General features: G+C 37.6%; 4 protein-coding genes and 1 pseudogene across 5 annotated transcripts; 4 read left to right on the top strand and 1 right to left on the bottom strand.

Annotated features, from left to right (window-relative positions):
* Nucleotides 1-484: 484 nt before the first annotated feature.
* LOC101302280 (DCC family protein At1g52590, chloroplastic-like) lies at nucleotides 485-2,021 on the bottom strand. The gene is made up of 5 exons (XM_004303272.1): nucleotides 1,757-2,021; nucleotides 1,595-1,652; nucleotides 1,168-1,275; nucleotides 779-871; nucleotides 485-675 (listed from the first exon to the last, which is right to left on the bottom strand). Exons 1-5 carry the CDS (start codon nucleotides 1,944-1,946, stop codon nucleotides 594-596), a joined length of 531 nt encoding a protein of 176 aa, XP_004303320.1. The 5' UTR covers nucleotides 1,947-2,021; the 3' UTR covers nucleotides 485-593.
* A 1,711-nt stretch (nucleotides 2,022-3,732) lies between these two features.
* Nucleotides 3,733-7,664, top strand: LOC101302570 (signal peptidase complex catalytic subunit SEC11C-like). Of its 2 annotated transcripts, XM_004303274.1 has the most exons (8): nucleotides 3,733-3,914; nucleotides 4,333-4,445; nucleotides 5,322-5,393; nucleotides 6,064-6,099; nucleotides 6,562-6,607; nucleotides 6,829-6,916; nucleotides 7,189-7,246; nucleotides 7,340-7,664. In XM_004303274.1, the coding sequence occupies exons 1-8, from the start codon at nucleotides 3,836-3,838 to the stop codon at nucleotides 7,388-7,390; spliced, it is 543 nt and encodes a 180-aa protein (XP_004303322.1). In that variant the 5' UTR covers nucleotides 3,733-3,835; the 3' UTR covers nucleotides 7,391-7,664. The 2 variants fall into 2 exon arrangements, with proteins under 2 accessions (XP_004303322.1, XP_004303321.1); XM_004303273.1 differs by having other exon boundaries at nucleotides 7,189-7,502.
* A 197-nt stretch (nucleotides 7,665-7,861) lies between these two features.
* On the top strand, nucleotides 7,862-11,337 carry LOC101303047 (pentatricopeptide repeat-containing protein At1g80150, mitochondrial-like). Its single transcript, XM_004303275.1, has 2 exons — nucleotides 7,862-9,858; nucleotides 11,245-11,337. Exon 1 carries the CDS (start codon nucleotides 8,366-8,368, stop codon nucleotides 9,584-9,586), a length of 1,221 nt encoding a protein of 406 aa, XP_004303323.1. The 5' UTR covers nucleotides 7,862-8,365; the 3' UTR covers nucleotides 9,587-9,858; nucleotides 11,245-11,337.
* Nucleotides 11,338-12,117: 780 nt separating this feature from the next.
* LOC101299403 (pentatricopeptide repeat-containing protein At1g52620-like) lies at nucleotides 12,118-14,580 on the top strand. The gene has a single exon (XM_004305466.1). The coding sequence runs from the start codon at nucleotides 12,118-12,120 to the stop codon at nucleotides 14,578-14,580; it is 2,463 nt and encodes an 820-aa protein (XP_004305514.1).
* Nucleotides 14,581-16,832: 2,252 nt separating this feature from the next.
* Nucleotides 16,833-22,081, top strand: LOC101299693 (annotated as a pseudogene).
* Nucleotides 22,082-23,512: the final 1,431 nt, after the last annotated feature.

Consider the following 23,512-nt stretch of genomic DNA (forward strand, 5'->3'; position numbering starts at 1 on the left):
TTCATGCTAATAGCATTTGATTAATGTAAATTTTTCTTCCCTTTTAAATGAGCATAATGTATGACCCCAAACTGCAAGATGGTAAACAGAGCAGAGAGAAAGACACATGTACCTATATGGTATGACCCCAATAGACATGAAATACTTGAAACATACTTGAGGGTGTGCGGGCAAAACCAAAACCAACTAAGTGATGTTAGCATGGAAGGAAAAACTTAAAAAGATTCTTCTAGGATAAGGAGTAGATGAGGGCATTTGCTATTTTCTAAGTGAAGACAGCAATGTAGACGAGTTCTGTAATTTCTATTTCAGAAGTTTTCTGCATTTAGGAAAAACAATGCCAACATTGGTGCATGTTGAAGATGAGTTAGCCTCCTAATTCATATAAAAGTTGTACTTCTAGAAGACTTATTATACCTCAGATTTATATCCATCAACTTGAGAAACTTCATTAGATAACTATAAGATTTTTTTTTTTCTATTTCAATGTAATCAAAATGCAGTTACAAGACTAGACGTCATCAGATATTTTAGATCTCCACTTGGCAATATACATACATACCTTTTATAGGGAAGATCAAGTATTATAATTTCTATATCTCACACGACTCTGAGCGACCAAAAATGCTGTAACGATTGTTTGCAACATTGTCATATATGAAATCCCGTATGAAGCTGCAACCATCACCACAGTATAGCTTCTTCCATTAGTTTCTCATCTTCAAAAAAGAAAAAGGAAACAAAAGATCAACAAACATAACAAAGAGGGAGGACTTACAGGGGAACAAACTGTAAGAAGAATGCTAGTTGGGGGAAGGGTAGGTCTATGTGTTCCATTATCTTCACAACAGCTTCTGACTTTATGAATGATCTGAAATCCACCATGTAATCTCTCAATATTAATCATATAATTGTTTTACAGTGGTCATGACACATTCAAACTGTTACAGGTTTCGGAATCATCAAAAATCAGAAAGTGTTATACAAAAATTAATCTAAGAAAAGTTCATTTTCTTCATCCAGTTCTTCACGGGGAATCATTGTGCCATTCATCAGAAAACTCCATGATGCAACTAAATTTCTGCTGCTGTAAAAGCTTATTCAAAATTGCGGTTGACTAACAGGGAGAAGTTATTGTTATGGTTAAAACTGAATCATTGTATATACCTGTCCTTTTCAACCAGCACAACACTAGATATATCATCAGGAGCTCTCCCCGATCTTTGTAGCAGTTTCCTCCCTGCTTCACTCTGGAGAGCTTCAAACCTCATTCTCCTGTTAGTAGTCAACAACCAAAAACAAACGTGACGACATGAAAACTTACAATCAACCTCATATCCTGCCAATTAAATCACACCCCAAAAAATACAGATAACCTTATACTATAATTCTCAAAACATTCAATGTTTCTAAGAGACTAAGACCTCTGAAAGCAAAGCAAGGATAAGTTATCATTGGATAGTAGTTGCATCAGTACTATTCCTTGGGTGATTCCCAGTTCAAAACTTAACTAGCAGAAACTCAGACACAAATTAACAAAAGTATAGAACTCCAACAGAACATCATCAGTTCCCATGAAAGAGGAGAAGCCAACCTGTTTCGATCGTTGTCACGCACGAACTTCACACCTCCATTACACAAGTTGCAAACACCTGTAACAAAAATCAAATTTGGCCAACATGTTCAATCATTACACAAGATGAAGAAACGGGTATTTTAAGACCAAGCAGAAGACAGCTGAGTGATCCGGGTTTACCGTCAAATAGCATGATGGGTCTTGTGTCGTCTTCAAAGAAGGATGAAGTTGCTTGGACCCAGTCAACTGATTCTCCTCGAGTTGGGGATACAGTAGCAAAAGTAGTGAGCTTCCGTCTAACGTGAGCTGGCCGAGACTCGCTGAGTGGTGGCCTTACTCGGATGCACCCGCCAGGAAGCAGAAGCGCCATTTGGAACTTTTGGGTGGCTTCGGCGCCCGACAGTGGCACTTATATGAAACTGAAATTTGGGAGGAATTCCAGTCCTTTTGTGCTCGATTTTACGTGGCTTCATAGCTTGGTTACCACGTGGAAGTTATTATACCACTACGTGTATTTTTTTATTTATTTTTATATTAAACAAAGTGTTGAATTCTACTTAAAAAAACAACAAAAAATAAAATAAAACAAAAATGTGAAACGACATCATTATTTATTTTCATCAAAATAATAACTCGTACGATGAGATTACAAAATTAGAAATTAACAAATGTAACTGCACAAATGAATCATTATAATGACTAATGAGGATGTGATTATGGTAATTAGAACTCATATTATGATTATAATCTGTATTACTTAACTTTGAAACATTGTAACACATTTTATATAATATTTATTTGATGAATGAAATATACAATTCCTCACCTACGGACCACCGTAGCTTCACCACACGTCCACACCACCTTGCGTCTAGCTTTGCACTATCATGCACACTGTCTTGCTCCACCAACCGCTTAATACAACTCCACTGACAGGAGAATCATGATTAATCGTGAATAAGTTGAATGAGTTGAAAATAAAACAACTTAACTTTAAAATAATACTTCTCACTATTGAATTTACATTCAAGGATGATTGATCATGGTTCTTTTGGTCAGTAATTGACAATGTGAAAGCTACTATACAACTCTCACATGCATAATACAACCTGCATATGCATATGCACACCACCGACAAATTCAAAACAACAACTTCCTTTTGGCCTGCATTTGCACACCACCGAATTTGAAGCCCCACAAACCCAAGTACCCTCCAATCTCATTATCGAACTGATTTCTTATTTGCCTTTAGCAATGTCTTGTTATGTCTTATTTGGATTGTAAAAAAAAAGTAAGCATTTGAAAGAAAAATTAATGATTTTGTCATGTTTTTTTTTAATGCGAAACAAAAAGCAAATAGTCTTTTAAGGAAAAAGGGGGGGAGGGAGGGGGGGAGGGATGGTTTCTTCCAAACTCCATATGATACCGAACATTGAGATAAAAAAAAAAAAAGTTCTTCGCAAATTTCATTTCTTATAGAAAAGACAAAAAAGGTATTTTCCTTTTGGTTAGTGGAATCACCACATGGACGCGTTCACTAGCAAATGCAGTTGCTCGCTTGCATACCGTACACGTGCACGCATTGATGCAAGTCTCTGAAAGAGTTTGAAACATATGTCATTGGCGGCTCGCGCCCGCACACAGATAGGGTTTTGTTCAAAGCTATACGGATGCCCCTCTGACATGTTTGCAGCCATTCTTATAGGTTTCCACCCGAATGGTCTAGCAACCTAAAAAGAGCTAGTGGAAGCATTTCCATACTTGAAAGTAAATATCTAGCCAAAGTAAATATCTAGCCAACTCGTTTTATCTCAAAACATGTGACGCTGTTTATGAGCCTTAAAATTGAAAGCCTCATTCGTCAAATGTTAAAAAGAGAAATAGGTATTATGTCTATAACAAAAGTTCAGATCTTCTATTTCGAGTGTACGTATGTATCAAACTGACTTGAGTACGAGTTAACTGATGGTGCATTTTTCTCTAATAAAAATGTATCAATTGTATTTACCCGATATATTCAATATTTGCAAAAGTAAAATCCACAAGGCCTGCCACATCGTTTCGCTGACATGGCTCCTTTAGATTGGTGCATTGACCAAATTTAACAAATCAAAATTATACAAAATTAAAAAGGGAAACGAACAAGTGAAAAACAGAGAAGAAAAGAAACGGGTTTGTGCTGAAGAGGAAGAAAACGACAACCTTTTACTCCGGAGCTCTCTCAGACTCAGACAAAGAAGCAGCCAGAAGAACACAAGAATGGGTTGGATCGGCGAGACCGTGGACTCCGTCAAATCCCTGCAGTTCCGGCAGGTCCTCACTCAGGCCGTCAGTCTCGGTTTGTATATACCCTTAAACCCTCTCTCTCTATTTCCCCAATTTTCTCGTTCTGGGTCTTAATCTCAGCAATTCATGCTTTCTATTATTCTGAATGTATGTGGGTGCTCATCAGATTTTCATGTTTCTAATGTTTACTTTGTCATCTGGGCTGTTGTAGAGTATAAGCTTCACACTGTAATGTTATGAATTTATTTTCTGCATTTGATTTGATTTTCTATCAAATCTCATTATCTAGGAATACTGCATTTGAATGTCTTATGTTTGTTCTCTGTTGGGTTCAATTTAATTTCATTGCTCATGTTTTTAATTCTTGAATTGGAGGATTTCTTTTTCGATAAATGTTTCTTTGGTTGTTGTCATACCTGGGTTTTGGAGATGTGGTCAATGTTGCGGTTTTGATAATGTTTTTGTTTCAGGTATGATTGTTACATCTGCACTTATAATATGGAAGGCTTTGATGTGCTTTACCGGCAGTGAATCTCCTGTTGTTGTTGTTTTGTCGGGAAGTATGGAACCGGGCTTCAGGAGGGTAAGATATGACGATGCATATTTGCTTCAACTTTTTGGTTCTATGAGTATTTATCATCCAAATACTTTGGCATGTCTTCTGATTTTAAGTCGGGAATAAGTAGTTTTAATGGTCTTGACTAGAGATACTTCAGAAAGGAGGCATTTGGGGGAATGTTCAGAACTTTAGAAAGATGGGATAAAATTTTCCTTTTTCTGATTTTTAAAGTATCTGGCTCTGAGGAAAAGATGCTTGATTCTTAACAGCAGATGAGTTTTTATTTGTAATGTATAGTCATTTAAACAACTTCATAATTGGATGTTCTGCAGCCTCTTCTGAGGTTATGAGTTCCTAACATGATGAAGCAATCTTCCTTGTCTCTTGTATCTTGGGTTAACCCTGCTTATTTCATCTCTACAATCCTCCTACTTCTTGACAAAAATAGTTTGAATTGATGTGGTAGGGAGGTCTTCTTGTTAAGAATCAGCATGCTTACCGCACAATCTTATAATTTATATTTTATATTTATAACCTCATGCTGTATCACATTGAAAGCATACAGTTAGTCTTACTATCCATGCAGTTTAAGAATTCAGTCTTCTTTTAAGGACTGCTATAACCTGAACACATCACTTGTAACTTTTGTCATTTATCGTGTCTTAAATTTGGTCAATAATGTTTGGGAGTAGTTTGGTTTTTTATGAAAGAATAATATGATTTGTGTTCCATCGTAGATGGTTATCTTTAAGAGAAAGGTTTAGTGCCTTTTAATTTGAGCTTTTGTCTATGGTATTTTGGTATTAATAATCTGATTTTCTTGATTGATTGGCAGTTTTATATCTATATGTTCATGTTTTTTGGCTGCTTAACTAATAATCCAATTGTTATGTTTTGCAGGGGGACATTTTGTTTCTGCACATGAGTAAAGAACCCATTCGTGCAGGAGAAATTGTTGTGTTTAATGTTGATGTAAGTACATATTTGTTTTATTTTGGCTGGTGATTCTAGTGTTTTATGTTATGTAACAGTCAGGCTTGTTTTAATACACATGGTGATTTATTTCCTTGAATATATTTTTTTACTTATCAGATGAATTGTAATATTCGTCAGCTCTACTTTGCCTTTTGTTATTAGTTTAGGAGGTATTTTGGCTATTTTGCCTTTTGTTTATGTGGTTACCTTATCTCTTATCGTTTCAAGTTTGCAAATACATTTCTCTGTGATTTTGGATCTTACTAATTAATAAGCCAAGTCTGCTTATAAAGTTTCCGAAAACAAAAGATAGAAGATTTAGGGATTAAAAATATAGCATGTAGAATTAAAAATTATGGAGTTTTGTGGTCCCATTGGAGCTGTAGATGGGAACTATAAAGGGAACTTTGACGGTATTTGTACAAAGGATTAAATTCAGTTGACTTTGAATTCTTTCCTTTCCAAGAAGTTGTTTTCAACCTTGTAGAATATTATATATTAATGTATGTGTCTTCCAGTCAATGCGCATATAGTTTCACTAGCACTACTGCTCATCTCTTTTCTCTTATTGACTAAGCATGCACGTTATTAATACGGAGTCACTATTCATATCTGTTTTTTTGTAAGTACTAATATGCTCTCATTTTCATTTGCCTTTTTTCTTCAGGGCCGTGAGATTCCAATTGTCCATCGTGTCATTAAGGTAAACAGTTGACCTTTTGAGGTGGCTAAATCAAATTGTCTACCGATTTGAAATAGATGGTGCTGTGTATTTCTTTTGGGCTTCAAGGAACAATCTGGTTTAGACTTTGACAACAAGGTTTAGGTGTTTTATTTCAAGCATTTGATACTATATCTCCAAGGAAATATTGTCTGGAATCAAAAGTGAAGGACAAAAAAAAAAAAAAAAAAAAAAAAAATAACAGACTATTCCTCCCCTTCATTATCATCTAAATACTAAATTAAACATCTCTCTTTTGGGTGAGGAACTCAAAAGAGGTTGAGGTGTCCTCAGTAGATGTTAAAGATTAGTTTCACTATGTAGATGTTATCGATTGTGACTGCCAAGTTCATCTGCCATTTTTCTTTTCTTCACTATTTTCCAATACACAGTTGATTACCAGCACCTATTGTCGAGTGAGCATTGTTGGTCAATGATTTGCAGGTTCATGAACAAGAAGATACAGGAGAAGTAGATGTCCTCACAAAAGGTGCCAGTTTCTTCAATATAATTTAATGTTACTTTTTGTGTGATTTTAAATCCTCCAGAGACTTGATTAATAAATATCTGGGACATATTTCATGAACATAACTTATATTTCTTTTAGCTTGTGTATCCCCACTATTTCAAAACATGCATCTGATATTTGTTTTCGGGTTTCCCGCTACAGTTAATTTACCAAACTATTCACCCCTTTTGCATATTTCTCAGGAGATAACAATTACGGGGATGACAGACTTCTGTATGCCCAGGGTCAGTTGTGGCTTCAACGGCACCATATTATGGGCAGAGCTGTAGGGTAAGAACTCTTGCCTTTGCCTCTTTTTGTGCTGTTCGGTCAAAGTAATCTGCATATAGGTTAATTTTGATGGCATATTTTTTGTGGAACATTTTGATGACATTAGGTGAACCAAGATTTTGAAAGCTTCCTATTAGTTTTGGTTTCTTCCTCAACCACTTTACCTGCATAATGTTGCTGTATTGCTTATTTTGCTGCACTGGGCAAACTTATCACCTAGGAAGTTATACTCCTGTTGTCACAAATTTGATCACTTTTGGTTTCATTTTCAGGTTCTTACCTTATGTTGGCTGGGTAACAATTATCATGACTGAAAAGCCAATTATTAAGGTTTGTTTCCCCCAAACAAATGGTTTAATAAATCATGCACACACTAAATTATTTTTATCTAACTGGACTGATCCTGTTGTGTCTTTTTTCCAGTATATTCTCATTGGCGCTTTGGGGTTGCTTGTTATAACTTCAAAGGATTAACAGGAAGCAAACTGTGGGCCAAAAGAAACTGTCTGCCATTGGCCTTGAGTCTACTACATTTCTCATTGTAAACGACTTTAGTTCATATGATAACTTACAGTGAAAATAGTTGGATAATGTTTAAATTTTAATTTAAGGTTTATATTCTTCTTCTTCTTCTGTTTTTTTTTTTTTTCTTTTTCAAATGCCAAGGTCATAGGCTCGTAGCTTGACTTCGTATATCTATCCATGCAATGCACCAAAACTGGAGAAATGTGGAAAGAAAGGGCTCTTGCGATAATAGTCGCAAGAGGTAGAGCACACGAACTTGGGAAATCAAGGCACAAGGAGCGAGTTTAATGGACATCTTGTGATCCAGGCTCCTGCTACTAGTTGTCATGAGTCGAGTTTAAGATTTACGTTTTTGTATCTTAGGCCTAATGGTACTCGCTAGCAATTTAATTCATTTGCTTGGAACCAAAAAGAACAAGCGATGGAAAAATGACTCAGGTATTAGCTTCAAAGAACACTCGAACACTTGAGCTTGCGCAGTCCACGATTCTTTACGATGGACCCGCACGCTGTACCATCACAGTCCACAAACGAGACCTAAACCCCTAAAAACCCACAGAACCAAAACCATCTATTATCACTGAACAAATGACACCCCTCTCAGATCCACCCTCCTAAATTCCCTTCTCTCTTTTATCTCAGCTTTCACTCCACCAATCCACAATAGCTATCAATGCCTAGACAACCATATGCATCAGTTTCTTCTCTTTACTTCGATTGATTCCCTTTTGGTGTTTAGGGTTCTGGGTTTTTACTGTCTCACATGGGCGGTGAAGCTGTTGCCAGGTCGGTGCCCAAACTCTGATAAAGTCTGAAGCTTTTATATTTCTGGGTTTTTGTTTGTGAAGCTTTTAGCCTAATGGGTTGTGTAGAATCTTGATCTTGATGGATGGGTACGTTTCAATTTGAGGAAACACCTAAAACATGCTCTCTCTGCGAACCAGTCGCAGATTTTGTCATGTGGTCGCTACTGCAGTGGTAGCTAGGAATCATTGTGCTGCTGCTGCTGCTGCTTCTGTGCCGAATTCGGTTTCCAATAATATAAAGGCATCGGAAGAACCTGCCCTGGTTAAGCTTAAAGCCGAGAGGGACCCTGAAAAGCTGTTTCAGCTGTTTAAGGCAAATTCCCACAACCGGCTTGTTATTGAGAACCGGTTTGCATTTGAAGACACGGTGGCTCGGTTAGCTGGTGCTCGCCGGTTTGATTACATTGAGCATTTGCTTGAGCATCAGAAGAGTCTTCCTCAAGGTCGGCGAGAAGGGTTTGTTATGAGGATTATAACATTGTATGGTAAGGCTGGGATGACTAAGCATGCTGTTGATACTTTTTGTGATATGCATTTATATGGTTGTTCTAGGACTGTTAAGTCATACAATGCTACACTTAAGGTTTTGACTCAAACTCGGGATTTAAGAGCTATTGAGGCGTTTATGAGTGATATTCCGCAGCAATTTGATATTCAATTGGACGTGTATTCGGTTAATATTGTTATCAAGGCTTTTTGTGAAATGGGGGATTTGACTAGAGCATATGTGATCATGGTAGAGATGGAAAAGTTGGGAATACGACCGGATGTCATTACATATACAACTCTGATATCAGCATTTTACAAATGTAGGAGGTGGGAGATTGCTAATGGTTTATGGAATCTTATGGTCTTGAAGAGGTGTTTACCTAATCTTGCAACTTTCAATGTTCGAATCCAATTTCTGGTTGATACGAAGCGAGCATGGGAAGCTAACAGAGTGATGAGGATGATGCAGAATATTGGAATAGCACCTGATGAAGTTACATTTAATTTGGTGATCAAAGGGTTTTGCCAGGCTGGGAAACTTGACATGGCAAAAAGGGTATATTCTTTTCTACATGACAAGGGATACAAGCCCAATGTTAAAATTTATCAGACCATGATTCATTATCTTTGCAGAGAAAGAGATTTTAATCTGGCATATACAATATGTAGAAATTGCATGCAGAAAAATTGGTATCCAAATGTGGATACTATTCGTACATTGCTTGAAGGCCTGAACAGGAATAGTCAGCTTGGTAAGGCTCAAGCAATCATGACGTTGGTTCGAAGAAGGGTGCCTCCATTTCCTTCAAAACAGTTGAGTTCTTTGCAATCCATACTAACCAAGAGTTGAATGAAGATAAGATGAGGGACTGGAAAACTGAAAAGTGGTTGATTGTATAATTGGTCAGCTCTACAAGAGCTGGTATTTGTTTTTGCCCAACTCTGTAAATTTGCAGAACTAATTGGACTTAAATTTTTTTAATCATACGAAAGGGACATTCCCATAATCTTCAACACTTTGTTGTACTGCTGCCTCAATAAAGCTCATGATATAATGGAGTTCTGAGTTTTGCTCACAGAAAAGAAAAGAGGTTCTGGATGGACATGGGCACCAAATTTGCTGTAAGTTTGTTGTCAATGACTTTCCTCTAATGCTATACTAAGTTCAGTCTTTCAAACTCCTGAGTGCTTCTAGATTTTGATTGATTGTTTATTATTTTCAGTTTTAGTGGTGAAGAACATAAAGGTCAGGGAACAATAACAAAGTCATCCTCATAAGACAGCATTAGAAGCATATATTGGTAACTTGACTAATTTCAATATTTGTTTTGTGATGAAAGAAGTAGTCTTTTTTATCCATAAATTCTCTGTCTTAATCATGTTTTATAGCGCCTTATATTCTGAACATGAAATTTTTACTCAGAAGTAATACAAGGGTATAAGCCAATGATCAGATTATGGATCATTTCTTTCATTTCTTTATGTTTTAGATGCTTGTCAGTAAGTTTTTCCTTACTAGTATTTCTATTAGTTGCTTGAAATGCTGTTCCAATGTCCCAAACATCGCATATTTCACAATTTTTTTTTCTCTTTTTTTAGTTTCTTACAGTTCCCAGGAATAAGGTCAGAAGCATATAGGGATTACACTAAGGAATCTTTTGCATAATTTGTGCTATACATTTTCTGCTGATTAACAAAAGTGTAGAAGGTATTGTTGTGTATTCTCAAGAACTGTAGGTAATTTATAGGCAGAAATGCAAAAAATGTTACTGTGGGATTGTTTGAGGATGGAGATGAGGTTGTTGTCTGTAATATGCTTATGGCCTCAATGTTTCACTGGTCACTGTTGCCTGTCCATGGATGGTTTAGTTGATGTGTAAAACAAAGGAAAAGAAGAGAGCGGTTTTATCTGAATTCCACAATTACTCCCTACCACCACCATTTTCCTTTAAATTTGAAAGATCATTTTATCCTTCTAATAGTTAAAACACACAAATTCAAGAATTATACTTGTGCTACTCCTTCCCTTACCTTTGATGTGTAAAGAAAAGAAAAAGAAACGGAACCTGATGAATGCAAAAAAGCACCGTCGCTTTTGTGTTGTTCTGTACCCACAAGTAGAAAAACATTTGTTATTTTGTTGAGTGTGACTGATCATGCTGTAATGTATTTCTCTTCTTAATCAATAAAATTCATCTATTTTCTCAGAAAGATCCACTAAAATGTTCTCCTCATAGAGGGAAAATAATTATGTTTAGTTGCAAACAGCAAGAACTTTCTTTATAATTGGTAGAATGTTCGACTTGATTTGATATCTGGATGTCGTAAACTTCCAAGGGGAAAAGCTTCACGAGAAATCCCTATTAAGTCTGTCAGTTGAATTGAAACTTGATTGCATCTGTAAAGAGAAAATTGATTTGTAGATAAATTTGTTTACACTTTTGGTAGAGTAGATTATGTATTTGATAAGCATGTTGGCTTGAATTGTTCTGTGTTAAGGAACTGTAGCTGAGGAGTCCTTTTGTATACTCGATTTGGCACATTCAAAAGGAAATCAAAAGTTGGAAGTCTAAAGAAGCTGAGTTGCACATCACGACCCAGTGCAGCCCGTTTTTCCCAAGTTGTTTCGTAAAATTACATGCTCCACAGGCCACCTCACATCACAGATCTCAGCTTCATATTTGGTGTAGGAGTTTCAGTCATTGCAGCAGTTTCAAATGGTTCAAAACTTTAACCAGCATCAATACGCGAGAACATAATGCTACTGGTCGCTCATCATCTTTTCTTTATGCTGGCATTGGCTCTGGCTCTTGAAGTTCAGTAGCAGTTGTCTATGGTAGCATTAATTTTGTATGCTTTCCCATGTACGTGGGCTGCACCCCCATTCTCTAGTGCATACTGTGCATTAATTGTAAATTTCAATTCTTGGCAGATGGAAAATTCTTTCTCACGCCAACTAGTTAACAAGAAGTTGAATGAATCAAATTCCTCTTCGACTCATCTAACAGTCTATAGACTTTCGACTTGCATCGAGTTCTCTTCCCTTTCCTGCAAGACCACCCAAATCATCATGTTGTCTGCCCCTTTTATATGCCTTTTCTTAAGAGAACTTTTCATTTTTGTTATTGCAATAGAACCAATAATTTCTACTCCCAACTCCTGCACGAAAGAACAGAGGCCAAGAGAAGTGTGAAACAGTGAGGTCGTTTAGATCCAAAACGACAAGAGAACAGTGTCGTCAGGAACGTTGCATCATAGTTTCATACAGCTTGAGCATATCATTTGAAATCTGAACTCAATTTTAGCGCTTCTTCTACTCTCCAGCAAATGCTTAAACCCCTCACTTAAACCCTCAAAGTTTCAACCTTTTGAGACTCTCCAATGTCCAAGACTCTTCTCTCTCGCATCAAACCCCTCCACACCCCCAAACCCACTCGCTCATCTCCCTCTTCACCGCCTCACATCAAGAACCTGGTCCACGAAACCATCCACATCCTCACAACCCACCAACAATGGGAGCAGTCCCTCCAAACCCACTTCTCCGAAACCCGAACGCACGTCTCCGACGTCGCCCATTTCGTTTTGGACAAAATCCCCAACGCCGAGTTGGGTTTGAAGTTCTTCGACTGGGCTTTCCGGCGACCCTACTGCTGCTCCCCAACTGGGTCCGCCTATAATTCTCTCTTGAAGCGTTTGGCTTGGTTTGGAGTGGTTTCGGAGATTGAGAATGTGATGCAGAGTATGAAAGTGGAAGATGTTAAACCCAGTAAGGATGCTTTGAGCTTTGTGATTCTGGCGTATGCTGATTCTGGGTTGGTTGATAAGGCTCTTGAGTTGTATGGATTTGGTGTCCATTCGTGTGGTTCGGTTCCGAGTGTTTACGCCTGCAATGCTTTGCTTATGGTGCTTGTGAAGAATGGGAGAGTTGATGTTGCACGCCAGGTGTATGATGAAATGCTTGAGAAAGACGGTGGTGATGGTGAGGGTGTATGTGTAGATAACTACAGTACTTGTATCATGGTGAGGGGGCTGTGTAAGGAAGGCAAGGTTGAAGAAGGGAGGAGGTTGATTGTGGAGAGATGGGGAGAGAGTTGTGTGCCGAATGTTGTGTTTTATAATACGCTGATTGATGGATATTGTAAGAAGGGAGAGGTTGGAAGGGCTGATGGGCTGTTTAGGGAGTTGAAGTTGAAGGGGTTTCTGCCTACGTTGCAAACTTATGGAGCTTTGATTAATGGGTACTGCAAAGATGGGAACTTTGTGGCGATTGATAGGCTTTTGATGGAAATGAAGGAGAGGGGTTTGACGGTCAATGCACAAGTACATAATGCTATAGTTGAGGCTAGGTGTAAGCATGATGGTTCTGGTACTGCGGTGGATGCTGAAGCGAGGATGATTGAGAGTGGTTGCGGGCCAGATATTAGAACTTACAATATTTTGATTAATAGTTCGTGTAAGAAAGGGAAGGTTGAGGTAGCCGAGCAGTTTCTAGAGCAGGCAATGAAGAGGGGATTGGTTCCGAATGAGTTTAGTTATACTCCTCTATTTCAAGTCTATTGCAGACAAGGGGAACACTGTAGGGCCCTGGATTTGCTTGTTGAGATGACAAAAAGAGGTCACAAACCTGATTTGGTATCTTTTGGAGCCTTGATTCATGGACATGTTGTTTCTGGGGACGTTGATTTTGCATTGACAGTCCGGGACAGAATGATAGAAAATGGGATACTCCCTGATGCTTGCATTTACAATGTGTTGATAAGTGGTCTTTGCAAGAAAGGGAGGGTTCCTGCTGCCAAATTGCTGCTTGGTCAGATGCTTGACCAAAATATACTACCTGATTCATTTGTTTACGCTACTTTGGTAGATGGGTTAATCAGAAATGGGAACCTTGAGGAGGCTAAAAGTATATTTGAGTTAGCAGTTGAAAAGGGTCTAGATCCTGGTGTTGTGGGGTACAATGCTATGATCAAGGGTTACTGCAGATTTGGAATGATGAATGATGCACTGTCATGCCTCGAAAAGATGAAGAAAAAGAATCATCAGCCTGATGGGTTTACTTACTCCACAATAATTGATGGGTATGTCAAGCAGCATAACTTGGATGCTGCATTGGAAATTTTTAAACTGATGGTGAAACAGAGATGCAGGCCAAATGTCATTACGTACACCTCCTTGATCAATGGTTTTTGTCGCAAAGGAGATTCTGATGGAGCTGTAAAAACTTTCGTAGAGATGCAATCTCGTGGTGTGGAGCCAAATGTAGTCACATACAGCATACTTATTGGGAAGTTTTGCAAGGTAGGTAAACTTGCAGAAGCAGCCTCCTTTTTCGAACTAATGCTGAAGAAAAAGTGCCATCCTAATGATGTCACTATCCATTATTTGCTAAATGGGTTCACAAATGTTGCAATTTCAAAGGAAGCGAATGAATCTCAAGAAAAGGAGAAATCTATTTTTCTTGATTTCTATACAAAATTGATTTCTGATGGATGGTCCCAGAAGTCTGCTGTTTATAATTCCATTCTCATTTGCCTTTGTCAGTATGGAATGGTTGAAACTGCATTACAGTTGAACGATAAGTTTAGAAATAAAGGTATTGATCTAGACTCTGTTTCTTTTGCGGCTATGCTACAAGGTGTTTTATTGGGAGGAAGATCAAAGGACTGGAAGAATATCATCTCTTTTAACTTGAACGAAAAAGAGCTCCAAACAGCTGTCAGATACTCGCACATAATAGATTTTCAGTTCCATGGAGGAAAAATATCTGAATCTACACTTGTTTTGCAGTCATTGGTTGAAGTTGATAAGTCTGAACCTCAAGAAGTGGAAGACACAGAGAGATAGAGGAAGACAGTCATCTTTTTTCACAAGTGACTATCAGTTGAGGTAGTCTAGTGCTATTACAGAAGTTGATTTGCCACATTCATGTTATAATAGTGGTTAATACAATCAGGATATCTCTTCTTATCTGACTTGATAAATCCATCCTCAGCTCTCAGACATGACTGTAGTCCTGTGTCTGCTAGTTGCTTCTGGTACGAAGCTTTGGTTGGTAGAATTCTTAATGTTTTCATAATCATTCTAATCATTAACCAACATGGTGGTTCTTTTTCATTATTTTCTTCTGAGGTTATAGCTGTATATATAGTGCTAACAGGACCTCCTCTTTTGTTGGTTGCCAGATAAGGAAGAAGAATGGGCATGATTGCTGAAATACATTGAGCGGTTCAACAGGTTCGGCTTTTGATCATTTTCATAAGCATAATTTGCTATGTTTCTTGCACAAATAATTGCATTTTGTTGAAAAATTCGTTGATAGTTGGTAAAAACATTCATTTCTGCTGAAATTCTAGGCTATTATTTCAGAAACAGAAAGGGAATTTGAAGGTATGATCATAAAAAAGACAAATTATTTTATAATCAGTTACTTAGAGATTAAACAACAAATAATAAATCTGCTACCATATCCTCCCTAAACGACTGGTAAACAGAACTCAAATCTGGTTAATGTATACAAAAAGAAACTCAAACCTGATCATATAGTAAAAAACAGATAACACCAGTAGTAAACCATAAGTAGAACATGACACCATTGATCCCCGGTGTTACTTTGCCAAACTTTTTCAAAAAAACTAAAATCTTTAATTGGAGAAAATATAATTAGCGGAATGTATTTTAATTTTTTTTTTCAGACAAAGTTCACTTAGAAAAAAAGATGACAGAAGAAATTTGCCAACCTTAAAAGTTGTGAAATGTGGACAAGAAAGCTGGTGTAGTTAAGCCTTGGATCTTAGCTTTCAGTTACAAAATCTGAAGGGTCATGGTAAGCAAACCCTATGGCATGCTTAATGCTTGTTGTATAATGCTTAGAGCTTCAAAATGAAGTATGCTTTACATTTCATAGCATGATTACTTGAGTTCACCATTACAATTTTCATATTGAAATTTCATATTGAAATAAAATTCAGTATTTGGCTGGATAATCATAACTTAAATGCCAATCTCTATTTATATAGGACATGAAGGCAGGGGCTCACAAGTTCTTCAAATCTTGAAGTTGCAGAAGTATTGAAACCTAAAGCTGGAAACCCCATAAGCGAAAAGATATTGGTTGGGAAGAAAATGATAATGATACAGAGCTTTGACAGAGTGAAACAAGTTCAAGAGGAGATAGTGGCCCTGGAATTGCCCAGAAAAAGCAAATAGTGGAGAATGGTTCCGCTGACATTGCAGTTTCTTTGCCGATCTTGACCAATAGCATCCTGGGAAAAGTTCCCGAGTACTGCAAGAAGCACATAGAGGACAATGAGGGTGATCTTAAGAGTTCGGACACCAAGTACATGAAAGTAGACCAGAAACAACTGTTTTGATCACATTTTGGCAGCAAATTGTCTTACCAATGCTCGTCTGCTGGAATGGAAATGTCAGACTGTGGCAAACATGATCAAAGGAAAGAGTCCTGAAATGATTTGCAAGACTTTAAACTTCAAGAATTTAATTCTGAGGGAAGAGGTTTCCAAGGAGACACAACGGATTTTTTGAGTGAGCTATTGAAGCCAATGGGTTGTGAAACCTTGTCTTATTCTGTTCTTTGGCTATTTCCTCTTTCTGGTTGATCAACTCGGTTCATTACCAAAAGAATAAATACTGATGTAGGTACTGTCTTCCAATATACCATGGCTGCTTCTACAGCTTAATTATCGTCAAGTCTTCTGGTGAGTCCCACCACTGGCTGGCTGCATCACTGATAACAACATGCATAGAGTCCCACCACCCCCACAATGCATTGATGGTTTTGATGTGTTGATAGATAGTTGGAGTTTTCTTTTCGAATAAGGAATTAGTGGAGCCATGGAGTAAAATTCTCCACCTTATCTTTGATCCTCAACTCTCAAGAGCTGGTTTAGAGATCTTCTTCTCTGAACTTTCTTTTGGTAGATCTCCTGCAACTAGAAAAAATAATGGGCAACGTCTTCTCAGTCTCTTGCTCATGCGATGCCATTGTTACTCGCTGCTGGGATTCCATTGTTGGACAAGAATCCTATGTGCGTAAGCTGGAAGAAATCTTGAAGATCTGAGTTTCTGTGGAAGAGTTAATGTCTTCAAAGAATGATGTGAATAGAAGGGTTGAGGTTGCTGAGCAGCAGCATCACTTCAAGCGGTTAGGCCAAGTACAGAACTGGATTTTGAGGGTGGAAACTGTACTCAAGTCAATCAAGTTATCAAGGATGGTACGCAAGAAATGGAGAAGTTGTGCTGTTGGGGTTACTGTTCAAAGAGCTACATATCCAGCTACAAATTTGGGAATAAAGTGTCAAAATGTTGGTGGAACTCTACTTTGAAGAGCAACTTGTTTGAAGAAAAAGTTGGAAAGGAAACTCTTTCTGTTGATCCAGATATCCCCGAACTGGCTGAGATTGTGGCAAAAGAGTGTGGCGGTTTGCCACTTGCATTAGCTACAGTTGGTCGGGCCATGGCTTGCAAGAAGACACCTCAAGAATGGAATCTTGCAATTCAAATACTGAAAAAATCCCACCTCAGAGTTCTCAGGTATGGGGGATTAGGTGTTTCCTCTATTATGAGAGTTTACCAAGAAACAAAGTCAAATTATGCTTCTTATTATATTGTGCATTGTTTCCTGAAGATTTTGTCATATCTAGAGATGAATTGTTATATCTTTGGAAATATTGGAGAAATATGCTAATGTAGAGGAAGCACGAAATGAGACTCATCATATTGTAGCCACTCTTCTCAGTGCATGTTTGTTGGAAGATGTAAGAGAGTGAAAATGCATGATATGATTCGAGAGAAAACGAACCAGTGTTTTCTAGTGCAAATAGGTGGCCAGTTAATTGAAGCACCTGCTATCCAAAAATTTGAGGGCAGGAATCGAATGAGGCCCTAGACATTCTTTTCTTCCCCCCACCCACCCACCCCAAAACAAACAAAACAAAAAAAAACAAATTTGCTGTCTTTCATAGAAGGAAATAAATAGATGAACGTTTTTGGCTCTTCATCTTCCTTGTAGGAGAAGGTCGGGTCGGGTCGGGTCGGGTAGTCCGACAGAGCGCGAGAGGGAGGGAAAACGAAACGGGATCTTCTTCAAATATTAATATTCCAATAAGAGATTTGATTTGGGCCATCCAATCTTAAATAACGCCACTATTCTCGCACCCTACTCATCCTCGTAAGGCGTTCCATTTCTTCTTCAGCACACTCCCCTCTCTCTCTCTCTCTCTCTCGTTAGGGTTTGCTAGTTTTCGGGGCAGAATGACCAGCAACAGAGATAAACTCGAACGCAGTGTCTCTCGCATCCCTACAGCCGCTGGTAATACTGCCTTAGACTCAACTAAATTATTCGAATTGTACTTGATTACCTAGAAAATGGAGGGATTTTGGAATTGTTTTGAGTCCATTTGAGAATTTTTATTCTGTGTTGCTTTGTAAAGTAAAATCGAACTTGAACTCTTTGTTTATGTGTTTGTTTCTGTATAGCTCTCAGTGCCAAGGATCGTGCTGCTCTTGTTAAAGCTCTCGAGGTGAATTTCTAATGCCATTGTTACTCAATCATTAGTAAAAGGGAGACGTGATCTCAATTTTTGATGAGTGGGGCTTTTTAACTTCTTGGGGGAATTTGATGCGTATTGATTTTGGGAAGCCCAATTTTAGCAGAGACTGAGATTTTTTCAGGGTTTTCATATTGATTTGTCCCATATGAGCTATGAGTAGTACTTGAATTAATTCCTGTTGTACCTGCCTGCTCAGTGATACCTTTTTTTTGTTGATAGTGTTTTTTTTTTATACTTCATTATGATGTTTGTTTGTGCGCCATATGCTTTAGAGCTTGGTTGGACAGCATTCTGGCAAAGTTGAATCACCCAAGATGAAGAAGCGCATTAAGGCTTTGACTGAAATACAGGTTGGTCTTCTTTCGAGATTTATCTTTCTTAGGTTTCGGTTTAGGATGGTGCTATTCAGTTCACACATCTTATTTTATTATCCACACACCTCATCTATTTTTTCTATGGCTGTAACTCGATTTTACTTGCAAACTACCCCTTGAATTTGCTATATCATTGGCTCTCAACATTGACGGGGTGTTTGAGTTGCAAAACCCTTCAGTTTTACTCTGAACATTCTGAGCCTGATCCTAATTTCAAATGTATAAATTTATATAAAACTGGTGGATCAGTACTACTGGTTGTGGTCATCCATAGCCCATACACCTTAAGAGCAACACATTCATATTGTTCTTTTTGCAGGGCCAACTCAAGGACCTGAACACAAAATTTGTTGAGGAGAGAGCTGCACTGAAAGCTAAACAGAATCGTTGCCGAGGTACCTCCTGCAAAGTCGAGTCTTAATAACTCATGAAATATACTTGAGCATTATGCATGTTGACTTGTGTCTTTAATGCAGAAGAGGGACACAACTTTTGGCTTTATTCACTGAAGAATAATGAAGTGCTTGCTAAGGAGGTACTGATTCGATGCCATAGTTATGTAGTCATTGTTTTGAATGTATTGTGGATTTATGATCATCAGTTCCCTGGAACAGATCACAGAACAAGATGAAGAAGCTCTCAAGGATCTCAAAGATATCAAGTGCTGTAGGATAGGAAACTCTAAGGGATTGAAGATGGAGTTTATCTTCAGTTATAGCTCCTATTTTGAAAATTCTGCATTGATAAAAACGTACCACATGACTAATGACAATAAGCCTATCTTGGAGAAGGCCATTGGGTAACTCTAATTGTTCTGTGCTGTGCTTTTTTTATTTCACTTCTCTGTGTTTATTTCTCAAGTTGGTGTTAACTTGTAGGACGAAGATCAAGTGGTATCCCGGGAAAATTTTGACAGAGAACCGTCACAGCTTCTTCAACTTCTTTCAACCTCTCCAGGTCCGTATGGATTATAATAAATGTTTTGTATGTTTGAGTATTCATATGTTGAATATAGTCAACAATGATATAACCGAAGTTTTTGATCTCTGATGTGTATTGAATATAGTCAACAATGATATAACCGAAGTTTTTGATCTCTGATGTGTATTGACAGGCTGCAGATGTCCAAAATCGGATGCACCGTGATTATGATATTTTGTAAGGAAGTAAAGTTTGGTGAAACAATGATTTGGTTGAATTGGTTAATTGTGAATTTTTCTCAGTCTGATCACAGCTAAGTACTTACGAGACAGCATATTAGAGTGCACTAATTAATGTCTAGGACTTGTAAAGTTGTAATTCAGAGTCCAGGGAAGGAACTTCAACATAATTACATCGATTATAAGTCCAACTTTGATTGGAGAATGCGTGAATAAGAATAATGTAGATCGAGTATAAACAGTCATGTTAATGACATGGGTAGTTCATAAATCGTACTGCATCAGAAGCTATATATCATCTCTTTCGATTTTAAGTCCGTTAACATGTTTGTGGTGCCATGTACAGTTCAAAAATTTGGAATGAAATTATCCCTCAGTGGCACAAAGTGAAAAAGGTACATATATGTGATGTATATTTTGGCAGAGTCTGCTTTTTGTTTCTTTCAAGGAAAGTTTCTTTTGCCAATTATACGTGTCCAGCAGCAAGTAGAGATTGTTTGTAATATATGATGACCTCACTATATGATCGAAATTCTGGTTTGTAATATATAAGACTAATGATGAAGTTTTATTTCCAGATTTCTAGTAATTCATTCAACTATGGAGTGGACGGACTAAAATAATGTTTTTAGGGGAGAGAGCTGTGTTGGAAGGAAAATATCAGAAGCTCTATGAACCTCTCTACAAGAAGGTAAGCACAATCTCAACAGGAAACTACTTACCATATCTCTATATTAGCATCACATTGTCATATATTTCAGATCTTGTTTTTAAAGGTTGACCAAAATTGGTGCTCCTGAATTGGCTTTACTGTGCTATTGATGTGCAATAGTTAATGTATGCTGGGTAATTTGATGGCTGATTGCAGAGATATGAGATTGTTAATGGTACAACTGAAGTCAAAGTGACAAAAAAGGGAACTGCAGTAGATAAAGCCAGAGAAGGTACCTCTCAAAAGCAAATTCTAATAACTCAAGTACTATACTTTTACTTTTCTGTTGAAATGTCCCTTGAACTGTAGAGACAGGAGTGCCTTACTTTTGGGCTACTGCAATGAAGAATGATGAAGTACTTGCTCAGAAGGTAAGAAATTTGACAAACCATTTCTTTGAGATTGATTTTGTTCGTACTCCTATGGACGTATGATTTATTGTTATCTGGACAGATTACAAAGTGTGATGAGGAAGCTCTCAAATATGTCAAAGATATCAAGTGGTGTAGGATAGACAATTCTTTGGGGTTCAAGCTGGAGTTCTTCTTCGATCCAAATCCATATTTTGAAAACACTGTCCTAACCAAAGCATATCATATGAGTAATGACGGTCAACCAGTGTTGGAGAAGACAATTGGGTAATTCTTATTTTCTATCAATTGATTTTTCCCCTTCTTAATTTACATTTCCTTTAAATCTGGTGTACCTTACAGGACAAAAATCAACTGGCTTCCTGGCAAGAGCTTGACAGCTAGTCTTCTGAAGAGGCCAAGAAAGTGATCAAAGACTGCTGAGTTCATGACCAAACATCAAAGTTTTTTCAACTTCTTTAACACTCCCAAGTATCCTGGGTTTTCTTATGATTCCACAACTTATATGTATCATGATGATTTCCAAAAACTTGTAAGTTTGGCTTTTAGGATTAATGGATCGGATTAACTTAACTTCTTGATGTACAAGCAAACTTTTAATCTCTTTTGATGTGTATGATGACAGGAAGCTCAATTTGAAGTTCAGAGGCATCTGGATTATGAATTTGGGTATGTCAATATTTTTTCCTTTTATTTTTTATTTTGTACATTTATTTGTTCAAATTTATATTTTATACATTAATTGTACATTATTAACTTGGTGATGCCTGAACAGTTGGTTGGAAGTCTTGTAAAGTGAAAATGCAGTATAGAATGATTAGAAATCTGGAACTGTAACAGACCTATATCTAGATATATCTATGACATGAAGTTTATACGCATATATCAAGAATCAAAACTTCATATGCATGTGTAGCCATATCTCATCTTGTATTATTAACTTGTTGCTGGTGTTGTTTGTAGTAAAACTATTCGAGACAAGATCATTCCTCATGCAGTATCACTTTTCACTGGGGAAGCTGTTGACCGAGGCACTGATTGTGAAGATCTAGATGATGATGATGATTTAAATGATGTTAAGTACTATTCTGATGATGAAGAGGGGGAAGAGGAAGAGGAGGAGGCTGAGCAGGACCCCTATGAATGTTTAGCTTACTGATGATGAAGACAGTTACGATGATGAGGACGATCCTTGAGTATTAATTTGTGGCGAGTCCCGACAGTTCACAGAAAGGGTTGCTCCTTCACCATGGGTATTATAATCTACAATGCTAGGGCCAGCTAAGAATAATGTACAAAGCTAGCTTGTAGCGAGCTTCCAAATCTGATGTTTTCTCTAGATTTGCTTTTTTATTTTTTTTATTTTTTTTTTTATTGAGATTTGCTTCTTTTGATCTCCAAGTTCTTCTCTCATGCATATGTTCATTATACTAACGTTAATTGGTAGAAGCTTTTGTTTTTATTTAATCTTTATATGTCAAATTTAGAGGACTACGGTTTTATATTTGTGATACATTAGGTTTTTTTCAGGACTGAAGTTGACAACTTGTTAAGCTATATATTTCTTTCATTATGACACAACTACAACTCACAAACAAACGAGCATCCTTTAAGCCCCCAGCTTGTAGCATATTCTTATATGCTAACCTGAAGAGATGAACATTGAACAATGCTGTGATTTTTCTTTCCATTACACTAAAATAGGATAATTGATCGTCCATGAGGAAAGCAGACTTTATTTACAGAATGATTAAGAATGGATCTAGCTAGGTGTATAAGATGACATAGATGATTACGTACATGAGAAGCGCTGCATGTATGTCTTTGGAAGTGGAAAACTCTTATGCCAAATCTCATATATTCAGCTTAAATTGTAAGTGGTTTGTAGGTCTTACCATTATCATCGACTTATATTCCAGTTTTTTTTTACAGAAGCACCATTACCATTGACATTAAATACCTAGTACTGCGAAGGACTGGTTGCAGATTTAACACAGTTCACAAGTCGCTAATTACATAGCAAACACAGCTTACATAGGGTGAGACTTGGGATTAATCTTTGGTCTGGCATGAACTGAGAGCAGATTTTGGTTGAGTCTCATGAGCACGTTACACACGATTTGGACAATGTCGACCCGAGTGGGTGATACCACAACAGTTGCAACCCGTGAAGGCAGAACTAGTAGAAGGTTGTGCACGAGAGTCATTAGTATCAGCATTAAAACATAGACCAATTTGGCGAGGGAGCTAGCACCCGTAGTTTCGGTTTTGTTCTTCCACAGTATCAGCAGCAGCAAGGTCCTGATTAGAACATAAACGAATTTGGCGAGGGAGCCAGCGCCCATAGTTTCGCCTTTGTTCTTCCACCGTAGGCCTAGGTTTTCTTTGCAGTTTATTTTTACGTCGAACGAATTCAACACATTCAAGAGCATCAACAAGGACAAGACCCCTGTCCCAGAAACCCTGCAGATCTATGTCTCTTGCCTCTCCCACCATCGGCGATCCTCCGGGTCCAAATCCTCTCTTGGTATGCAATAAGCTCTCATGGCTGAAACGGGAGATTTCGAGATCCAGATCTGCGGCCTATATT

Source organism: Fragaria vesca, linkage group LG6 (genome assembly GCF_000184155.1).
Source record: "Fragaria vesca subsp. vesca linkage group LG6, FraVesHawaii_1.0, whole genome shotgun sequence".
Lineage (NCBI taxonomy): Eukaryota > Viridiplantae > Streptophyta > Magnoliopsida > Rosales > Rosaceae > Fragaria > Fragaria vesca.